The following is a 23,344-nucleotide window of genomic DNA, read 5'->3' as shown; positions in this document are numbered from 1 at the left end:
CAGGTTATAGAAAGACCATTTCAACTGTGCCACGTTTCCAACTTGACTAGTCGTTCAACGTTTAAAAGAAAGTAAGGGAATATTTTTTATTGTTTAAAATCTTAGTCAAAGCATTTGAAAATTGGCATGTTCACTATAGGATATTCGCTACATAAATGAAAATGTAAAGTTGGTGTACAGCTTAGCATCTCAGAGTGAAATCTCATGAGCTTTCTAGGTATGAAAGGCAAATTTTAAATCAGGAGACTAGCTTTTCATAGTATTTGGCCTTTGGGTGCAAATAAAAACAAATCAATAACATGATGGAATCAACAGCCTGTGTACAGAATGGCACTGAGAAAATATTACTTTACTCTCTCCTGCCAAAGGAGAGCAGCTTATTATAAAAGGGAAGATGTGCATAAAAGGGTATATACACTAATAGAGCTGTGAGCGCTTGTGGAAAAAATCTGTTGAGCAGATATTCTTTTTTTAAACAGATTGCCAAACTTGCAAGCATAGAAACTAATAATATACACTACAGACAGCTTGTTATGATAGATAGATTGAGCTTCTTTAGACTCTCACTATAAGGCATTATAAGGCATTGGGAAGTTTCCCAATCCTTTAATCATTTTCATGGCTCTTCTCTGAACCGTCTCTCTGAACATGGCCTAATTGTCTTAGTATAGAGTTCAGAGCCAGAAACCCTTTGGTCAAGTGTACTCATCCTCTCTAAATCTCTGTTTTCTCATCTCTGAATCAGAGATAATAATACAGTAGTTAACCATCTCACAGAGATGTGAGAACTCATTTGTTAATATTGTCCAGTGCTCTGAAAATGTAAAACGTGAATACGTACTAAATGTTACTGTTATGAAAATAAGGAATACATTTACAGTTTAATTGGACCTGCAAACAACGTGCACACACAGAGGTAATTACCTGCATACATGAAGTCTGATGCAAAGCACGCTGGCGTCATTAGAAAGACTCCTGTTGATTTCACGTGGCTTTGGATCGGGTAATGGTTACCATTTTCTGCATGCATCTTCATAGTTTGCAGACATAGTGGAGCCACTGTGTTTTGAACATTTATCCCTGTATGAATACATTCTTTTGTCTTGTTTAGGAGATACTTTAGCCTCAGACACTGAAAACAGAAATTTGGGCAGATGTTGGCTGAACCTCACTTCCTCTCTCAACTGATACTCTTCACTTCTGACATTCAAGTAACTGCACTCTCTCGCTCTCACCCACCCACACATATTATATTCAAGGTGACACCATCTTCCTGAGTGTCACTCAGCTGCCCTCTTGCTGTAGTTAGCTATTAGTGGTTTCATCCCTAACTGAATGTCCAGTAATTTTGAGGGTGTAACTAGCCAGATCTTTAAAAAAAGAGGTTTTGCTAATGGATTTTGTCATAAATCATGGATGAAATCCACCCTGCGCAGAGAAGGGCCAGCACAAAGCTTATGCACCACTTAAATCCCACTAAAACCCTAAACTTAATGTTTAAGTAAGACTTAAGAGGTGCATAAGCTTTGGCACTGGTGTAACTGCTGCTGGAATACTGTCCAGTTTGGTATCCACAGTTAAAAAAGGTTGATAAATGACAGGGTTCAGAGAAGAGCCACCAGAATGATTAAAGGATTAGAAAACATGCCTTGTAGTGATAGACCAAAGAAGATCAATCTATTTAGCTTAACAAAGAGAAGGTTAAGGGATAACTTGATCACAGTCTATAACAGTGGTGGGCAACCTGCGGCCCATGGGCCACATATGGCCCATCAGGGTAATTCGCTGGCAGGCCGCAAGACAGTTTGTTTACATTGACTGTCTGCAGGCATGGCTGCCCACAGCTCCCAGTGGCCGCGGTTTGCCATTCCCGGCCAATTGGAGCTGTGGGAAGCGGCATGGGCCACAGGGACATGCTGGCTGCCACTTCATGCAGCTCCAATTGGCTGGGAATGGCGAACCGTGGCCACTGGGAGCTGTGGGCAGCCATGCCTGCAGATGGTCAATGTAAACAAACTGTCTCACGGCCTGCCAGCAGATTACTCTGACAGGCTGCATTCAGCCCACACGCCGCAGATTGCCCACCACTGGTCTATAAGTACCTACAAGGGGAACAAATATTTGTTAATGGGCTCTACAATCTAGAAGAGAAAGATATAACATGATCCAGCATATGGAGGGTGAAGCCAGACAAATTCAGACTGGAAATAAGGTGTAAATTTTTTAACCATGGGCATAATTAACCATTAGAACAATTTACCCAGGGTTCTGGTGGATTGTCCATCACTGGCAATTTTTAAATCAAGATTGGATGGTTTTCTAAAAGAACTTCTCTAGTTCATAAGGAGTTATTTTGCAGAAGTTGTATGGCCTGTGTTATACAGAAGGTCAGACTAGATCGCAGTAGGCAACCTATGGCACGCGTGCCAAAGGCAGCACGCGAGCTGATTTTCAGTGGCACTCACACTGCCTGGGTCCGGGGGGCTCTGCATTTTAATTTAATTTTAAATGAAGCTTCTTAAACATTTAAAAAAACCTGATTTACTTTACATACAACAATAGTTTAGTTATATATTATAGACTTATAGAAAGAGACCTTCTAAAAACATTCAAATGTATTACTGGCACACGAAACCTTAAATTAGAGTGAATAAATGAAGACTCGGCACACCACTTCTGAAAGGTTACCAACCCCTGGACTAGATGATCACAATGATCCCTGCTGTCCTTGGAATCTATGAATATATGCATAGGTCTTGCACTGGCCCTCTGCACAGAGGCGAAATTCACCCATAATTACTTTTGGGTTTTAAGAAATTATCATCATCATTTGTAAAATCTGAAAAATAGCTTTAAGTGTTTTAATACGGGTTCGTATGAAGTAAATGCATAGTAAATATTTAAGGAAACAGGTTAATGCATATGAATACAGTTATGTAGCTATTATGTTCAAGATTTTTATAACAATTTTTGCCTGTTTTCAGATTTTTGTATTCATTGTTATGTCAAAGCTGACAACATTTTCAAAAGTGTTTATAGGTTGACCAGACAGTAAATGTGAAAAATCGATGTGGAGGTAATAGGAGCCTATATAAGAAAAAGACCCAAAAATCGTGACTGTCCCTATAAAGTCGGGACATCTGGTCACCCTAAGTGTTTATAAGGGGAAAGTCTCATTGTTTTGATGTCATTTGTAGTTGGAATTCATTTAAAAGATCATAGAATAGAGGGAGACTTAATATTCAATTACACTTACTCATTTCTCCCCTGATGATTTTTTGGCTACATTTAGCATCTTTCCCCCCAGTTTTAATGCGTTTCACTTTGAGACACGAATTATTAGGAAATTTCAGCATCTGGTGTCAGCATTTCCATATGCAGCCCAAGTAAACATTTTTTAGTAAGAACCTATTGAACCTGCAGTTCTTAGCAAAAGACTTTAGACCCTAACAAAGAAGTTTGATTAGTGCTTATGTGCAGTGTTGAGGGTTTTTTTAAAAAAAAAACTATAATAAAATAATAATTCATAATAATTCCTTGTTATTTTAATAGCACTCAAATCCAAAGGTCTAACAAACACTGTAAACCAAACTATAAATTTCAGATTGGCAGCCTTGCTAAATTAATATGCTAGCCAGTTTGCAGATTCTCCCAATAACAGAACAACGGTAAATGAAGCTCTCACAAATGGAAAAAAGAAGCACAAGTCTTTAACCTTGCACAGATGTCCTTTCGGAGCACAGAAATCATGTACATTTACTTTTATTTATCATCACTCATTTTTAAAGGTGTCCCTACCAAAATATTTAGGGTTACTGTATGTTTTCTATCTGCATGCCAGCCACGGGCACACAGACTGGCTTTCTGGTGCATCTTCCAAACTGTTCTTTTTTTTCTTCCACCTGTGCGGCTCCCTCCAAGTTCTGTGTATGTCGCTATACTATACAGGGTTTCCATTCAGTCACTGATGTTCTGGATGAGTGGATCAGACAAATTGCACTCCCCAGATACTGCAGCTGTAAGGCAGAAGACGATTGGCTAAGAATGGGGGTTTCCTGTTTCAGTCAGTTGAGAAAGCTTGGACAAATAGATACATAAGAGATTCCTGGTGTAGTTGAAACGGGACCACACCATTGCGCTGTAGGTACTTTTCAGAGTGTGCCAACATGGGGAATTAGAGCACAACACATTAGAGCACTTCACAAATTATGCCCCTTTTTGTGGTTTGCCATCATTTAGACAAGCCCATAGTCTCTCTAGTACTTCTTATAAAGCCAGAAATTCACACTGTTGTTTTCCTCTAAGTCAAATATTTTTAAAGATGTATTTGATTATGCTTTTCAATGGCCAGAGAGTTTTCCCATTTCTGATACAAAAATATGGTATATTTTTTGCTAAACTGGGCTTGGGTTCCAGAACCTTTTAATTATTGTGGCCTGAGTTTCAGTGTGGTTTCAGATTTCAGTGCCAATGATTCCCAGTCACAGCTAACAGGCTAGCTTCTCAGGTCAGGTGAGCTGTATGTATTGCTAGGTAACACACACGATTGTTGTACCTGCATAGTGCTTGATTTTCTGCCATGCAGGCTGTGCAACTGAAGTTGGAATCTGAGCTTTGTTACTGATCCATAGACCATGCCCAGCCCGTTTTGTTCTCTGTCGAGGGATCAGAGTCCTCTGCGATTACCCACTTTTTCCTCTTTTACCTCTTGCACCAGCACTCTCATCTGACAGCAGCTCTCCCTGTGACTGAGTTTTAGTTTTAGCAATGTTAAGGTTTGAATTTCCTAACTTCTGTGCATTACATTTTCAAGCTGGACATTGCATTAATGTAGCTTTTTGCATTTAATCGATATTTGGCTGTAAATTAGTAACGTGATCTTTGATAGAATCTCCTTACATGAAACAAATGTTCCAGTGGATTAACTCCCATAGCACTACCTGGTTTAACAGAATGAATGTGCCTTTTTGTAAAATGTCACCGTAATTCTATCATGTATTTTTATTTCACCAGAGAGATATATTTTCTCAGAAGCAAGAGCATTACGGTAAATTAAAGTGCTTTGGAGCCATTAAATTGCTCTGGAGACTGCCATGACAAAGCTACCCTCAACACTAATGACAAAGGATGACATAACACTTTTTTCTTTTCTTTTTTTCTTAAAATTAGTAACTATGCAAATGTGGTTGAGGTCTTCATATTTTAGAACTGAAGTCACGCGTGATGAATACTTACTATACCATATAATTAAATGAATTTCCCCATGACAGTTGAACACATTTGTTAATATTATTCTGGGGTTTCTTCCCAGCAATTTTATAAATCTGCCTTTAGCATTGTTTGGCATTCCTATACTTTAAAAATCCTTGTCCCAAAGCAAAAGTTTTTGTATCCAATATATAAATCATTTTGAACTGTGTTTTCGAGTTTAACCTGGGCATTTTATAAAAAATAAGCATTATCTCTCTATTTCAAATGGCTTGTGTTTTGTATATTTAGTCTGCAGTAATTCACAAGGGGAAATGGGTTTTCATATTTTTCTTTTTAAATCATGTCTTCTTCAGTGATTACATGGACTGCATATGTTGACTTACACTTCCCAGACAAGTGTCTGGATCTATATTACACGTTTGCCATGAACTGTATTCAATTGTATGAACTTTGTGCAAACCAGAACATGTGGTTTTTGGCCTTAGACTTTGCTGCATGGTGTGTCATTTGAAACATATTTTGACTGCATTGCAATATGGTGTCTGCATGTCTTTGTACTCAACCACCTTACAATATATAATTTGTTGCTGTTGTCAGCAAGACTCATGCTGATTTTAGTTCATCTATCTTGAAATTTAATAAAAATGTAGAGGTAAAATAATGGGACTAGCTCTCAGAAAGTATGAAGGGAAAGGCAAGATATTATATCTTGACGTCTTTCATCCAGAGATTTTTCTTTGAAGGGAATATGGGAAAGGCCATGTCATAAAGGGTACTCTGTATTTGACATTTTCCCTGTCATTTAAAGGCTTAAAATTCATTGAAAAAGAAATGCAACTTACAGTGCTTCCACTTTTTCTTTGTAACACAGACCAACTTGGGGAATGGAAATGGCAAAATTGAACAAAACATATGCCAGAAATTCTGTCTTCCCTTACACCTGTGCAACCCCAGTAGGTGCTAAGCTGATTTACACCAGCTGAGGTTCTGGCCTGTCCTTCCGCTGAATGTTGGCACAATACAGCCCTCAGAGCTTTTACGAGAAAAGTAAAGGCAAACCCTAGAGGTACAGCATTGGGGGCAACTTGTCTTGCCTACTCTACACAGACTAGCATCATTTTTGAAGTGATTGCTTCTGTTGCACAGTTGCCGAAATGGCCAGTTCAGTGCTGTGAGGGGCACTGGTGACTCATTGTTCCCTTCTCAGTATAACAATAATTCTATATTCAGAAATTTTTAATAGCTCTTTTGTATTGAGATTTCATAGTTTCATTGTACTTCGCTGGCTTAAATGGCAGACGGCTTTAACATGTTTCCTCTTTTTTTTTTTCTTCTTTCCTTTCATTGTAAAGTCCTACTTGGCAAGTGGAAGACAAATTCGATGCTAATAATGTGGCTTACACATCTGGGAAGCTCAGTTTTCACACTGATTATCCTGTTCTGTATCATCCACCTGGGGTAAGGGGAACCTACTGACTTTTCCACACAGCAAGGTGGGAAATCTCATGGTTTCTTTCGTTTGGAAAAGCGACAGGTCATGTGTATGTTGAGCAAAAATTAGATATATGTAAAATTGATGAATTTCCTGTTTTTTAAAGTTCATCAATCCATAGGAAGAATTATGATTATCTAGTCTGAATTCCCATATAACAGGCCATAGAATTACACAGTAATTCCCACAGTGGAGGGAATTATTCTTTCCTGCTATATGAGTGAATACTATCAAACCCAATAACTTGTGGCTGAATTAGAAGCTATCTTTTTAGGAAGACATCTGGTCTTGATTTAAATATTCCAAATGATGGGGAATTCACCACTTCCTTTAGGTAGATGCTCTGACGCTTAGTCAACCTTACTGAAATTAAAAATTGCATCTTATATCCAATTTGAATTTAATTGCAGCTTCAAGCCATTGGATTTATTTAGGCAGTTGTCTGCTAAATGAAAAGGTTCCCTCATACCAGATACATTCTCTGTGGTATATATGGGCTGAGATCAAGTCACCTAATCACTTTCTCTCGAAGTTGAAAACAATTTAAAACAATATTTAAGGAAAACTTGTTCCTAAATGGTACTGAATGAGATGGCACAGGGAGGATCAAGTAAAATCAGTAGCAGTGATGTTTACTTCCATACATTGTAAGTCATTAATTTTGTTTCAACTTCTGATGTTTATAATGGGAAAAATTGTTGCTCCAGTCTGCTGGAATTCTTTGAGTCAACAAACTAGTAGATGAAGGAGAACTGGTAGATACAATTTTTTTGTACTTTCCTAAAACCTTGACAAAGTCTCTTACAAGAAGCTATTAAGCAAATTAACTAATCAGGGTGAAGGTGAAGTTCTGTGTCCTGAATTAGGAGTTGGCTAAGAGACAGAAAAGAGCAGGGATAAATAGTCAGTTTTCCATGTAGCAAAAGGTGAGCCATCGAGCTATTATAGTGCTAATGTTCTGTAAAATATTCATTAATGGTCTAGAAAAGACAGTGAACAGTAAGAAGATACAACATGATTGAAGTAAATCAAGATTACGGAAAAATGTGGGGTACTCCAGAGTGGCCTAACAAAACCAGCTGAATGGGCAGCAAGGATAGCAACTGAAATTCACTTTTGACAAATGAGAGGTAGTGCACATTGGAAGGAAACATTTTAAAATACTCATACTAGCGGGGACTAAATGAACTGTAATTACTTAGGAAAAAGGTCAGGGAGCCACTGTAGATGGCTAAGTGAAAACCTCTGTGTAATGTGCAAGTCAAAAAGAGCAAACTGCATATTAGGATGCAGTATATTGCACAAAAATCATATTGACTATATTACAGTGCCATTATTCAGTTCAATAGGGTCCCTCGCTTTGAATGCTGTGTCCATTTCTGACCACCGTATCTGAAAAATAATGTAACAAAAACAGAAGTTCAGAGATTGGGAGAAAAAATCATTAGAGGCCTGAGAATACTTCCACGTGAAGAGAGATTGAAAAGATTAAAACTAATGGGAACTGGGCATACCTTAGGCAGCTTTGAAAACTTTATTCTAGGTGTGTGTAATTCAGAGAGGAGACAAACAGGAGAGATGATCAAGATATAAACCTTACGAGTGAGAGAAGGTAAATCGCCACTTCTGTTTACTTAAGCATAATACAAGAAACGGGATGTTCTGTGAAACTGGATGGCAACAACTTTAAACTAATAACAGGAAATGCATTTTTACCCAGTTAACCTGTGGAACTCTGAGTCACCATGACAGTACAACATGATTCACATAATTCACAACAGACCTGAAAGAGAGTACCACAAAGAATGTATAACAAACAAAGATATTACAGCAAACATTTGTACCTTCAAATTTCATACTTGCAATCATCCCTCCCAACCCCACCCCACCCCAAGGCTTGAAGTAATGATTTTGTGATGAAATGAACAGGCCAGTATGATCTATTTCTGAAGAGGTGCCAAATCTTTCACATTAATGTGCTACTTGCTGAAAATTCATTTAGATGCTGTTGGTTAATGTGGAATAGGAATAGAATGGTAGTTCATTAATAGGAAACAGATGTGCCTTAGCTCACTATCTTATCTGTGCCAAAACCACAAAATCACGTACTGCCATAAAACATTAAAAAAAAAAAAAAGCACAACCTGTTCAATTCTAAAACCCTACTTTAAAATAAAAATTGTTTTTAAGCGCATTAGAAACATATTTACCATCTAGGCTCACAATGCATGATTGTCCTAATTTCCTAATTATTATATAGTATCTGGGTACTTTAATGTATCTAAAACGGACTATCAGAAAGTATAGCCCTAAATGGGTGGTGGTTAATTTTTAGAGGCCACCTATAAAAATATCTGAGGATTTTTCCAAAGTTTTGATTTCATTCACATGATATCCTGTTAAAGATGAGTACTAGTTTTGGTTGGAGTTTCCATCTCTCTTGACTGGAAAGCTAATGTCTCATTTTGCATCCCTTGGAGTTTTGTCATAGGGCCACTATCACTATGGGCTAGACTGTCACAGCCCTTCCCTAGCCATGTATGCCCCTGTTTGCTCATGCACAGATTGCAGTTCTCGCCACGGTGGTGAGAGAAGAAGCTGCTTACCTAGTGCTCCCTGCTGTAAGCAAATGGGTGTTCTGTCTCCTGTGCACCTCTACATTCTGTCCAGAATAGCTGGTCTGAGATATAGAGTAGGAGCAAGCTCCTCTGTGAAAAAGCTGAAGTAATGTACTCCCTCCCCAGCGCACGGAAGGAACAGGGAATGAATTGTGAGTCCCTGAATCACCTTTGTGCCTGGGCCAGTGCAGCCATACACCATCCCTTATCTAGGGCAGGTTGTAATTAGAATCTAAACTTCATTTCATTAATGGTTATGTTGACTGATTCTTCTTCTGCCTCAACAGTTACCCCTGTTTTTCCGTATAATCACTGCCATATTACATCACCCCATATTACAGGGGCAGCTAACAATACCTGAATCTGTTCCTTTCCCTCGCTTCTTTGCCTTACTTCCCATTTTCTTCAGATCTAACTCAGTTCCATTACATGGGTGCAGTCCTCAATGATTTCAGTGAAAGTTGCATGGTCCAATTCTGTGTTTAGTTACACTGGTGTAAGCTGCAGTAAGTGGACCTGATGCTGCTCTCCTGGATGTCACTGGGAGTTTGTCATTAACTGGGAGCAACACTGAGCCCACTAGAGTTATCCTGGATTTACATTCGTGCAACTGAGAGCAGAAGTGGGCCCTTCAGCTCCATCTTGTCCAGTTTTTTGAGAACTCTGAACACACCATAAACAGAAGTGTATGTTTCCTGAGGGTCCATTATTGCTGTAGATATCTTAGACCTGTTGTCCTCAATGAGCCAGTGACACATACTGACATCCTTGGTGAGCACATTTTTCACACCTAATTATGTCATTTCTGCAAGTGGAAAATAATCCCCTATATTTAGAGAGGCTGTAATGACTACAGTGTGTTTTAAAATTATATGGCAACAATAACCAGTTATACCAACCTGACTCAGGCCAGAAGAAAATTGTGGAACCAGAGCTTTGTGATTTAAGCCTAATTCACCACCCTGTTACTTAAGTTTTACCCCATTGTGACAGTAGATTCAGACTGGTGTAAAACTGGGGTAATATAATTGAGCTACAGGTCCTTTAGTCTTTTAGGTTATTTTTAAATGACAGGGCAGATGAGTGAACTGATGATAATGAATTATTAAATATCCAGGCTGTTTCTTCCTGTAATGAGGTGTTAATTTGTTACAGATTCAGTTTCTTCATTGTATTAAACAAGCAGCTACTGGAGGTGAAAGTGAAGTTGTAGATGGATTTCACGTATCCAACAAGCTGAAGGAGCAAAATCCTCAAGCCTTTCAAATCCTCTCCTCCACCCTTGTAGACTTCACGGATGTTGGGGTTGACTACTGTGATTTCACTATGCAGTCTAAACAGAGGATTATAGAGTGAGTAACAGTCAAGGGTGTGATTATAGCTAGCAAAATCCCAGTAGTAGCTCATACCAGATTGCTGGTTCACCAGGAATTACAGGGTTGCACACAGTGCTTAATTTGTGCCTAGGCTTGCCAGGGCTGAGCCCCAGTACCTCTAGGCTTGGCAGTTCATAGCCCAGGCACATCTGGGCTTGCTGCATTAGTTATGAATGTAAAAAAATTGTGTGAGCCGCAGCAACCCTTTCATTACAAATTAAGTACTGGTTGCACAGCAACAATTTGTTTGAATGAGAAAGTTCTATTTGCATCTTTCATTGTTTCTCTTGCAGAAAGATGTTAGAGGGTCTGTGCCTGCCACCTTGTGGGAAAACAGTGTTTCAATTTTGTCTTTAAGTGTTATGTCTTGTCAACTGAATTATGTTGTACTATAATGTGTCAGTTATTCTTTATTATTTTTATTATTGAATTTATCATTGTCTCAACTTTCCCTACTCATTCTTTCCACCCTCCAGGAACTCACAGCAACCATAATAACCTTCAGTTGATATCCTTCACAGCTGCAAATAGAATTTAGGAGCAGTTGGTCTTCTATCTAAATTCTATATGAAATGTTCACCAATGCTGGGGCACTGCCATGTTTTGAAGCTCCTAGATAGAAAAATCTCTGATGTTACATAGAGGCTGTCTTGCTGTATTATCATCTTCTTTTAATCTTGTTACATGACAAGGAGGTCAGGTTAGATGTCATAATGGTCCCTTCTGGCTGTAAAAATCTATTAATCAAAACACACACACATACAGATATATAAATTGTGTGTGTGTTTTGATTTTTTATATTCTCAGAATAAGGGTGGGATTTTCAAAAATACCAAAATATTTAGGAGCTCAAGTCCCTTTGATTATTAATCTTCTTAAACCCTGACCCATTGATAAACTTGAAAGCAGCAGCCTGATATGCAATAATGTACAATACTTTGTCATAGCACTGCACTTCACTGTTGAACTGTACTGTAACAACCAGCAACTGAAAGGGGAAAGTGAACCTGTCCCCACCAAAACAAAAATATGCTAAAAGGTTTGAGTGGCATGATAATACATTTTTCTCTCTCTTTCTCTCAGTGTAGATTACAGAGGCCAGGTGGTTCGTATCAATTATAATAATGCAACAAGAGACACTGTTTTTGACATACCTGCTGAAAAAGTGCAGCCATTTTATGCAGCTCTGAAGGAGTTCGTTGATCTATTGAACAGCCCGGAACATAAGTTTACCTACAAGATGAAACCAGGTCAGTGAATAAGTTGCTTTTGCTTATAGTAATTGGAAGATTTTTTTCATGCCTTTGCCTAAGAACAAAATCCTAACCATTTGAATATGTTAGTACAATGCTGGTATGAAAAGACAACCTTGGTCCTCTCTGAGTACCCAGCATGAAACACTTGGGGCCAGATTTGGAGAAGTCCAGAGCGCTCATGACCACAGCTGAAATCAATTGGAGCTGTGTTTTGAACATGTAAAGTGCTATAAAAATGCTAAATATTCTGGAAAATTAGGTCTAAGGTTGGGCATCAAAATCAGTGGACACTTTAGACAGTTTTACCCTTAATTTCTCTGTGCCTCAGTTCCCCATTTGTAAAATGGGGATAATAGCACTGCACTACCTTACGGGGTGTTATGAAGACGCATTCACTATTAGGTATGAAGCAATCAGATACTATGATGAGAGCATCATAGAAACCATAGGAGGAAATTAATTACTCTGTCTTTGGAGCCGTGTTTAAATAGTGCGCAGTAAATAATTCATGGGGCCCAGGCTGAGTGATGAGGATAACACAAACCGTTGAATAGCTGCCCATTAAGTGAGCACATTCCTTCTGTGCACTGTGTGAGGCAGGGGTCTTGTGGAAAAAAGTAGCATGTGATCACTTAATTAGGGACTGTTGCTGTGTCTACACTTGGAGCTAAGAGTGTGAATCCCAGTTCCCATACACATACTTGCACTAGCTCTCACCAAGCTAGCACACTGAATATAATAATGTAGCTGTGGTAGAATGGGCAGCAGCAAGCAGTGGCACTGACTAGCCACCCTGAGTATGTACCCAGGGGGTTCCAGTCGGGTTTGTACTCAAGGTGACTAATCTGTTCCTGCCACTCACTTCAGTCTTTGCTACCGTGATTACCCTACTATTTTTAGTACACAAATGCAATGAGGGCTAGTACAAGTATGGCTACATGAGTTGAGAATCGCACCCATAGTTCCAAGTATAGACGTAACCTGTATCATAATCCATACGCACAAGAGGACTGAATTAAGGCTGCCTGGGTTAGCTACATTCTGGCATTTCTTAACTCTTAAACACTTGACTTTGTAACCTTAATGTTTTTATAATGTAGTTAGATATATTACACACAAGAAATACAGGCTGTTCTGAGCCTGTTGGCTGAAAATTACCCTGGTGCACAGTGCTTGGGCAAAGACATGCCATACTAATATGTCGCGGTAGGGTTGTGCAGCAGGGCTACACATGAAGGCATCTGCTGTCCTGTGTGCTGCAGAGGGCAGCAATGTAGATGGATCAGGGGACCCATTGTTACATGTCTCCAGTGGCACTGTTGCCCCACACAAGCAGGGCGGAGGTGCTGGAGCACATGCTTTTCCAGCCCATAGGCTGCAGTAATTGCTGCCAGGGGTGTGCATTGCAGACCTACACCTTGCCTCTGGGTTGTGGGTGGATTTTACTTGCTAGCACCCATGCTCATCACCTGCACAGAGCCTCTGGCTTTGTGTATGTGAAGTGAGTTCACCCACTAAAACCTTTTTCCAGATTATCATATGTGGAGCCTTGATTGAGGTCGGGGGGGAGCCATGAGTGCTATCTATTTCAGCCACTTTCCCAAGGTTGTTCCCCCGGCAGGAGACAGCCCCACACACGAGAACTTTATTAGCCCCTCCCCTGTGCTGGCTGTAACAGGGAATAAGGCTCTGCCCTAGCTCACTGCACCAGAGGGAATAAAGATTCACACATCTCCTGGGAGATTGCTGTGGGCGACTCTTATCTGTGGAGCTGTCTCTTTCCTCAACCTAGTTGTTTTTTTACTCATCACTCATTGTTTAAGGCACCTGCATTTGTTTCTTCCCAACAGTTCTTCATCCTTGCATGATACTTCATGCGGCTTCCTCCTCCTTCTTCTCTGAGCAAACCTTTGTGGTCCCTCTTCCTCCAGTGATCCCTTGTTGGCCCCTGAGCATCATCCTCGTGATCTTTTGTTGTCCTTCCTCTGCACGATCCCTTGTTGTACTTGCTCCCCTTGCTCCACCTTGGCATGGGCCCTTGTGGTCCCTCTTCCTGCTCCACATGATCCACATGGTCCCGTCTCCTCCTCCCCCGGCATGTGATACCTCGTGGTTCTTAGTCTTTTGCCGCGGATCCCCCGTGGTCCTTCCACTTCTTCTGCATGATCCCTCATGGTCCGTCTTTCTCATCCTCCGTGCAGTCCTTCACAGTTCCTCCTCCTCTGCACAATCTCTCATGCAGCCGCCCTCCCCTCACATCGCCCTATCTGGTTACCCAGAGTCTAGGAAACTGGTTACAGTCTCTTTCACTGCAGATCCTACCTCTCTCTTCCTCAGTCTGCTCTATTTAACAGTTTCCTAATCCTTTGTCTAATTTCCCATCTAGGTCCTTCTCTCCCACCACACCTATGGAATCAGCCAGACTTCTGACTCCACAACAGAGGTGTAAACTTCAAAGGAATTAACATCTGCTTTATCCATTTGAGAACAGGCAGTTTTGTTTCTCTTTCTCCAGTTTCCTGCCTTATTCACTACATACCTTCCAATGTGCGGCAGGAGTCCTAGAGATAACACCCTCCTTGACTATATAAACCTGATTAATTCCCAAAGCACTGAATGAGGCAGGAGTGCCATTGGGGGAAAAAGTAGTATGTATCAGAAGCTATACGCACAAGGGGGCTGAATTAAGGCTGTATGGGCAAACTTAATTCTGACATTTCCTAACTTTTTTAGTGCTCAACTTTACAACCTTAGTAATGTTCTTTTAATGTGGTCTTTTTGGATGTCATTTCCTCATGTTACAAAAAAAATCTGAAAACACAGAAATTCCATCATGTAGCATCATATTGACACCTGCCTGGGTCATCAAGCAGGTTTGGAAACTTTAGATCCTCTCAGACCTCTGCCACTTGAGCTAACAGAGTTATTGATAGCAGAAGCAGGCAGAGTACGTGGATTGGGCATAGAGGGAGATAAGACACACTTTGCAAGTAGGTTTTGTACATATTTGCTGACAGCAGAGGAATGTAGAGTCTCAGGACTCCTGGGTTCAGATCCGCATTCTGGAGGGGATTTTGCATGGAAGGTGCTCAGACGTTGCAATGGTTGGCAGCAGTGCAAAAGCCCGAAGATAGTATGCGCTAAGTGCTTATTGACCCTTTTGCCCCATCCCCACCAAGTCTGGCTCACCCTCTCTAGCCCCTTCCCCCAGTTCCTGCCTCCATTCCCTCTAATCCTATTCAGACCCAGGCTCCTACCTTTGTTCCCCCTGAATCACACCTGTATACCACCCAGACACCTGCACCTCTCCTCCCTAACTCCCTCTGCTGCCCCTTCCCCCAGCTCCTGTTGGCTACTGCTTCCCTGTCTGCTTCTCCCCACCCTTTGGCTCTTTCATTCCCCTCTCTTCATGTTCCCCCACACCCAAACACACGCACACCCCCACCATTCCTCACCTCTGCCTTTTAATCAGGCTGCTTCCCCCTTCTCACTGTCGGGCACCATCAGCAAGAGCATTGAGTCTACAGGACAGAAAGTCCATTGCTCTCAGTTCTGGTGCCTGGCACCACAGCAGCCCAGAGCCACAATCGCTGGGAAGGTCTTGCTTAGCCCCAACTCCCAGAGATGGAGCATGCTGAGTTGTTCTTTGGGGATAGCACATGCGCAGTGCAGTCACACATGGAGCTGTGTATTCAGTGCCAGCAGAACCTTTGAAGAATTTAGCTCCCAGACCGTAAGAAGCTGCTTCTGAGCATGTGCAAACCAGACACGCCAAACCCCTGAAAAAAACACAGAAATTGGGCTAGTTTTTGTCCTAATTGGCTTGTGAGTTGCTTGTTGGCTAGTTTTTGGCTTGTTGCTTGTTTGGCTTGTAGCCTGTTGCTTGTTGTAGCTTGTTGCTTCTGTTTTTTGATCGGCTCCCGGCAAGCAAGGATAAGGGGGAGAGAGAGTCAGGGGTGCACAGTGGGACCACCACAGTCCCAGACTGCACACCGAAGGGATCTAGTCACATAGAGTGTTGGGGGACTTAGGGATTGGCTTGTTTTGGCCTTGTTTTGAAATGGGATTAGCTTGATTTTTGGCTTATTGTGAAAGTCGGGGTGCTTATTCCCGCATGAAAGTTGGCATCTGGGGTGCAAACTGCAGTTTTTCAAAGGCTCAGAACTTGGCCAAATGTGAATGGTCCCTGACTGAGGAGTGGGAGCCTCCTAGCTCCATTCTGCACTGTAGTTATCCTCTACAACGATGAATTGGGTACCCTGTACATTTCCCCCCATTCAGGTGACAGAGAGGAGTGGGGTGGGGGAGTAGAGGCTTTGCTGCATTGCCACCATTGGTGAGGTCATTTTATTTCATGTCAAACCCCTTTCTCTGTGCTGGTTGGATCCATGCAAAGTGGTTATTTCAGCCATAGGATTGTTGTACTTCTGCAGCCCCTATAACCCTAGTGATATGGGAGGGAGTTGCAGTTTGCAGAAGATACAGTGGCTAGGGCTCTAGCCTGAGACTTGAGAGACCTGAATTCAATTCCCAGCCATAGACTTCCTGGGTGACTGTGGGCAAGTTACTTAGACCCTCTGTGTCTCAGTTCCCCATCTGTAACATGGTGATAATAGCGCGCCTCAATGCCACTGGGATGTTGAGCATCAGTATATTGATGATTATGAGGTGCTCAGTTACCCCAGACACTGACAAATGTAAGTGATGGAATGTTGTGCTTTCTCAGAATGTTTACATTTCTCAGTTGTGGGGAATGGGTTTTTTGGGGCTCCGGGTTTTAAGAGACACTCAGACAAATGCATTTAAATCACGTCAATGTGTTATATATTTGAAATGATGGAAAACATGACAAAGTTGTGAAGTACATTGTTTAATATCTTCATAGGAGACATAGTAACATTTGACAATTGGCGTTTACTGCATGGTCGCCGGAGCTACCAATCAGGAGCAGAAATATCCCGTCACCTTGAAGGTGCTTATGCAGACTGGGATGTGGTAATGTCAAGACTCCGACTCCTGAGGAAGATCATTCAGAATAGCAATTAAACTTTCTTCTGGTTTAGCAATTAGCAATGCCTCGGACGGTTCATCTTTGTTTTAAAAAATACAAATGTATTGGATTTCCAACACCAAGCATACATTTTACACCTTCGCTAATGTAACCTTTGAAAGACTGACCATATTTTTCGAAAGTATGCTTTGTTGAAAACAATATCTCTCATAGTATGTCTTTATTCTGCTGTCATTGTAAGTGGTATTACAACTTGCTGTACTAGTTTGAAACTGGTTAGGAACCAATACATCACAAATAGGCCTTCCCTTCTCAGAAATCAGTCTCTCTGGGTGAGGCATCAAGAAAAGCCTTTCACGTGTCACCCATTAAGTGTTTGTAATGGACAGCAGCTTTCTGAGAATTTTATATCTATTTTCAGAGAGATAAAACCATTTTATATATAATGACTCATTTTCTTTACCCCACCTCCAAAAAACCAACAATAGCTTTAGAATCTCCAGTGAGGTTAACAAGCAATTCTATTCTGAAAAGTGACTATTCAAAAATAGCATCTTCTTACTCAACAGATCTGCTCTTTGTGTATGGTTCAGAGCCACTCTTGCTTAATTTCACACTACAAGTTTTTTGGGTGTTTTTAGTACTTTTTATTCCAGTTAGCTCTAAAGAGTCCATACAGCTATAAGAGAGGAGATGGACTCATACCCCTCCTTATCCATAGTAGTATTACAATACTACCTAAAGTCCAGAAATCAGACCCCTATTGTGGTGCTTAGCATATACTTAGTAGAAGACTCTCCCTCTCCTGAAGAGCTTTCAGTCTGTACAGACGAAAGGTGTTTTTGGCCCCATTTTACAGCTAGGAAGTGAGGCATTGAGAGATTCAGCATGAGAGTCACATGGGGGACTAGGCTCAGCATTGCAAAGCCTAACTTTTAGGCACCTTGCCACTGAGTGGAATTCACAGCCCTGAGCTAGGCACCTAGGCTCCCTATACAATAGAAGGAGAGAATTAGTTGCCTAAAGATAGGATTCACAAAAGGCAGCAGATTGAGCTAGGAGCTGCCTAAGATAGCCAGTAGGAAATGCCAATGAGAGAGGTGTGGCCTAAACCCCACTCTTCAGTAGGTGGTAGGTGCCTAACTCCAGGCCTAAGGGAATCCCTCCACTTGGGAGTCACAGCCATGAAGCCTTTCCTGGAATTCATTGCCTAAACCAGGTCAGCCCTTTCCCAAGAAAAACAGAGGAGGAGCCCCCTCCCACCAACACTGGTAGTCACCCGGAACATGGGAGGCTCTTGTTCAGTTCTTCCTTCTGTCTCAGATATCCATAGTGACCAACATTTCCAAAATAATTTCAGGGAAATTTGTGGTGGTGTTTAATTTGCTAATAACGCCTATCTGACTAGACACACTATATAAGTTCCCTTATATTACTTTGCTAAATAATACCATAAAAACATGTATTTTAACTTATTAATGATCTTGTTGAAGTACTGTGAACATAGCACTCTTGCTTTCTTCAGCCTCTCGTTGCTCAGGTAGAGCTGGTAACAGTACTGTTTGCAAAACAAATTCATTCTGGTGGCAAGTACACCCCTTAGTGTCTTAGTTTCGATTTCACTTCTCTGATGGGTGCAAATTTTTACACATATGCTGAAAATCCTTTCACACCCAGCACTGCTATGAGACAAAACTCAGATAGCTTTGGAAAGCAGTGGAAACTGTGGTGTCCCTGACACTGGACTTTTTAGTTCACCCGTCACAAAAAAAATCACTAGCATTGATTCTGTTTCAAATTCAAACTTCCTTGTTAACTGGGAGGTACCAAATTCATTATTGAGGCTCTCCATTTCTTCTGTGGGAATTACTGGGAAGGTCGTCAGTGTCTTCACTAGAATAGAAAACTCATGTCTGCTTCTCTTCCTGAAATCTAACACAAAGACTGTAAAATGTCTTTCTTCTCTGGGAGATTTTCCAGAAGAGCTTTCCTAGCTTCGCTTTCATTCACTTCACATCAGAGTAAAAACTTTTGCTGATAGTGTCACAATGAGCACTGCATTGCATTTCTTCAGATTTCAGGAATGGTGAGGCACAAAATCCAACAATTTGTTATCCTCCACTTAGTTTTCTGGATTTAAGAAATCTACCTTTGACAATTCTTTTGTTTCTTTGAGACAGGATGGCTTTATGTATCTTCCAAAGATCTTTTGAAACAGCTGCATAATGCGCAAAAACAGGTAGTACAGTTCAGTCTGTAGATTTTCAAAAATTAGTTTGAGATTTTACACCAGGATCTTTATTACCTTGGGGGAAAAAAATATGCCTTCAAAGCTGGATATTGCTGAAGTAGTCTGGTTAAACAGTGCTGCAAACTTAGCCATCAACTTAGCACGTGGTTCAAAAATTTTCTGCTTTCTACACTGCAAAAATCATCAAATTCTTTCAGTATTTCTTTTCTTTTAGAGCTTCTTGAAAAGTGACCGTATACTCTAGTTACTGTATCTTCAACATCTACTCCTAACATCTGTCTTCTCAAATACAGATACATTGGTCCCTATATTATACTCATTTAAATCTAGAAATCTCTCCAATACCAGTTCTTTTCTCCATTAAATACTACACTAGTAACACCAATTCTTTGCAAGCTTCATCATGGATTGCATCGATACATACCATGAACAGATTGCATCGCCAGTTCCCTTTAAAGCATTCTCAGCAAAGGCTTGATCAATATTGTGTATTCATCTTCGAGTGCTGATCCATCTGTGTATTCCACAGTGGGTACACATGTGTTCCAAGCGCCTGGAGCCGGAGAATTATGAAATCAGAATTCATTGGTCCACACATGTGCCCTAACTCACCTCATAACTCTGACCGAGGCTTTCTCTTCCTCGAAAGATTCTGAACTACCCAATGAACCATTAATTCCTCCTCCAAAACATGCCTTCCCAGACAGGAGGCCTGGACCAGCTTGGGATCAACTTCCACCTCATCACCTGCCTCACAGCTGTTGGTACCCCATGCCATGGGGACCTCTGCCACCCTCATCCAATTCATTTTATTGGCCTTATTGCGAGCCATGTGATCCATACCATCCTGCCGTGTGCTAGGCGACCATCTCATCCACCTGTCCGAGAGGGCAATCAGAGCTGCCTCCTAATCTAGTTGAGGAGGAGTAGGAACACATGCTGGACCCAGCAGTTCCACTGGAACCAACAAGATTGTCATCTTCATCCCCAGATGAGGTGGTGGCTCTGATCTCTCCATCCTTCTGATCACTATAAGCAGTTCCAAGAACTACTTTGCAGAATTGCAGAGGAGCTGCAGATTCCTCTTAAGGAAGTTCAGGATCCTAGTATAAGCTCCTGGACATCTGCTATCCTCTGGTTCCAGTCAGATAGTGCTCCCTGTTAACAAAGCCATACTGGAGTAAGCTAGAGTGGTCTGGCATACCCCAGTTACTTGTGCCCCTACTCCTGAGAGGGCAGAGAAATATTACCATGTCCCAGCAAACGGGTGGAATTTCTGTTCTCTCATCTTGCCCAAACTCTTTAGTGGTCCATGGAGAAATCTAGGCAGCAATACCCATGATCTACTCTAACTGATAAGGAAGGCAAACATCTTGACTTTTTGGAAAGGAAGGTCTTTTCTTTTTCTAGCCTTCAGTTCAGGATAGCCAACTACCAAGCACTGATAGCTAAGTACGATTTTCTGAACTATTCAGAATCTGTGGACTTTGCTGACAAGTTTCTGCAGCAGGACAGAGCTTGTTTCCAGGCTTTTATAGAGGAAGGCAAGATTGTTGCCAGGACCACTCTTCCATCAGTGGTAGATGCAGTTGAGACATCTTCAGGGGTGATGGCTACAGCCATTGCAATGTGCAAGGAATCAGGGGTTCATGCTTCAGGGTTTCCCAGGGAGGTTCAGAAACCGTGGAGGATCTGCCCTTCAATGACGTTCATCTGTTTAACCAAAAGACAGGTGAGTCTTTGCATATCCTGAAGGACTCCAGTGCCACCTTCCGCTCCCTGGGTGTATATATTCCTGCCCCACAAAGAGATTTCATAGGCAGTCAGACAAGCCTAGACTGACGGCTCAACAGTTCTAATGTGCCTAAATGTTGAACTAAGGAGCCTTCCACCTCAGTGGTTTGCCCAGCATCACACAGTCAGTCTGTGGCAGAGCTGGGAATTTAACCCAGATCTCCTAGAACCCAGCCCACAAGGACATCCTTCCTCTCACGCACCCTTCTTGCATGATAAAATACCCTCCCCATCTGTACTGTAGGGTCCAGAATATGGGACACACGATGGTGTACAACAGCAAAGTACTGTCAGGTTGCTTGGGTACTATCCTTCACAGAAATGAATTTCCTTTATTCAGGTTTCAATTTGGAAAAGGGAGGTTTAAAAAATATATTCTGCTAACCAGCAACATATTTTGTCTGTTAGTTTCTCCCCCCGCCCCCAACAACTCAGGATTACAGAAACAGGTTATTTTCACACTCCTGATATCAGAATGTGAGAAACTGAGCGAGTTGTTTAGAACACTAAAGAGTGAACTTTGACATCTCAGAGTTTGGGCATCACATTATAGTCTGAAGTGACACTATAAGCTCATGGTATGTCACAAAACCTAGCTTTTAGTAGCTATCTGATCCCTCAACATTTCCTTCAAAAAATGTGCAGGCAGTCTGTTTGTACATCTCTATTAAAACCAAAACCCCACAGCACTGTGTTTTAATTGTACATTAGTTTTCTTGTATATCATTTGCCACATAGTGGTGTTGAAGTGAATTAAACTGTAAAGCAAGACACCTGGCTTTATACAAATGCTTACAGGGGAGAGTCATTTTGTGCGTTACTTTTCTGAGAGCCATTTTAGTCATATGCTTATGTATTATTAAAAGTTGCTTTGGACATTGGATTTTGCTCATATGCTGGAGAATGGTGGCCAAGAGATATTTTTCCAAAGATAGCAATTTGATTGGTTGTGTATATCCCCAGTGCAGCCAAATTTGTCTTACCTCTATAGTTACCAATCAGCTACAGAACCTAAATTCTGACTCATGTGGTTGCACTGAGCAGTGCATCCTCTCCTACAGCAATGCAGGTGCAGTATTCATCCAGGTGAGCCTGGGGAATGTGCAGTAACATGCACTTGTTTGCCGCCTAGTGTGTGCAGTTTGGTTAGCATGTACTGGTGACTGCACCCCACCTATCTAGAAGGCTATGCTTGTGCCGCTGTGCTTCAACACAGTGGAACCTATCTCCTGGGCATGAGAGAAATAGACTGTGGATGGAGAGAAGTGTCCCATGCCTTCCTGTCACGCTGAATGTGGCCTTTAGCAGGTAGGACCATAAAATCTGAGCTAGTGTCCAGAGAGGTAAGTGGCAAAACTCCAGTGGTGCAGGATCAGGAGAACAGAAAACATGAATTCAGTCCTTTGACAGTTGTTGTAAGCTGTGGATTTGCTTGTGTGTACGTTTTGCATACATCTGTGACACCAAATGTAAAAAGAAAAGGAGTACTTGTGGCACTTTAGAGACTAACACATTTATTTGAGCATAAGCTTTCGTGAGCTACAGCTCACTTCATTGGATGCATCCGATGAAGTGAGCTGTAGCTCACAAAAGCTTATGCTCAGATAAATTGGTTAGTCCCTAAGGTGCCACAAGTACTCCTTTTCTTTTTGCGAATAGAGACTAACACGGCTGTTACTCTGAGACCAAATGTAAAGTGGAAGGTAAATAAAAACAAACTACCTCTCCGGTTTGTATGTCACTGCTTTGTGTACATTTGTATTCGTGTAATATTCATGTTACCCCAAAACATTAAATGTGCTGTGCTGCTTAGTTGGCATGTTCCATTTATGAAAGGCATGTCCTGTGTGCTAGAGTGACTAGTTTAATATTCAGAGTCATGAAATGTGCTGTACACATGAAGCCTTTGACTGTTGGTTGTCAGAGTCTTGATTTCCATGGTAAGAAAAGCTGATTTTAGTGTTTTAACTCGCTGCTCCTTTTCTGCCAATTCCAAGGACACTTTTCACTGATGATCTGTGTGCCTGTTACAAACATAAGATTATTCATGAATCTGCAAACTCAGGGACAGAGATGGCATTCATTTCGCATAGGTATGTGTGCATGCAGCTATATTTAGTGCATTTCTTTATTAGCAAAGCATGTGGCAGAGTGTTTTGTTTCAAAAAAAGCAGGGTAACAATCTGAATTAGGCTAGGGAGGATCATATCATCGAAGCAGCAGAAATCAATAGAAGTTAGGCACCTACCTATGTGAGGGTCTGGACACCGGTTCCCAATGGCGTTGGGAAGTAGGCGGTACCATGGCCAGCCATGGGTGGGGGTGGCTGTATGCT

The 23,344-nt window shown here is 41.3% G+C and overlaps 1 protein-coding gene across 1 annotated transcript in view; it reads left to right on the top strand.

The window, feature by feature from the left end:
* Window positions 1-22,551, top strand: part of BBOX1 (gamma-butyrobetaine hydroxylase 1) — a 71,005-nt gene extending 48,454 nt beyond the window's left edge. The window contains exons 5-8 of the mRNA XM_074955166.1: window positions 6,564-6,669; window positions 10,477-10,673; window positions 11,781-11,947; window positions 16,839-22,551. Of these exons, the coding sequence (XP_074811267.1) occupies window positions 6,564-6,669; window positions 10,477-10,673; window positions 11,781-11,947; window positions 16,839-16,999 (631 nt within the window). The 3' untranslated portion in view covers window positions 17,000-22,551. The remainder of the gene's footprint in view (window positions 1-6,563; window positions 6,670-10,476; window positions 10,674-11,780; window positions 11,948-16,838) is intronic.
* The last annotated feature ends 793 nt before the right edge of the window (window positions 22,552-23,344 follow it).

Source organism: Natator depressus, chromosome 6 (assembly GCF_965152275.1).
Source record: "Natator depressus isolate rNatDep1 chromosome 6, rNatDep2.hap1, whole genome shotgun sequence".
NCBI lineage: Eukaryota > Metazoa > Chordata > Testudines > Cheloniidae > Natator > Natator depressus.
Note: the sequence above shows the minus strand (reverse complement) of the source record. Positions and strands in the feature narration are given on the sequence as shown.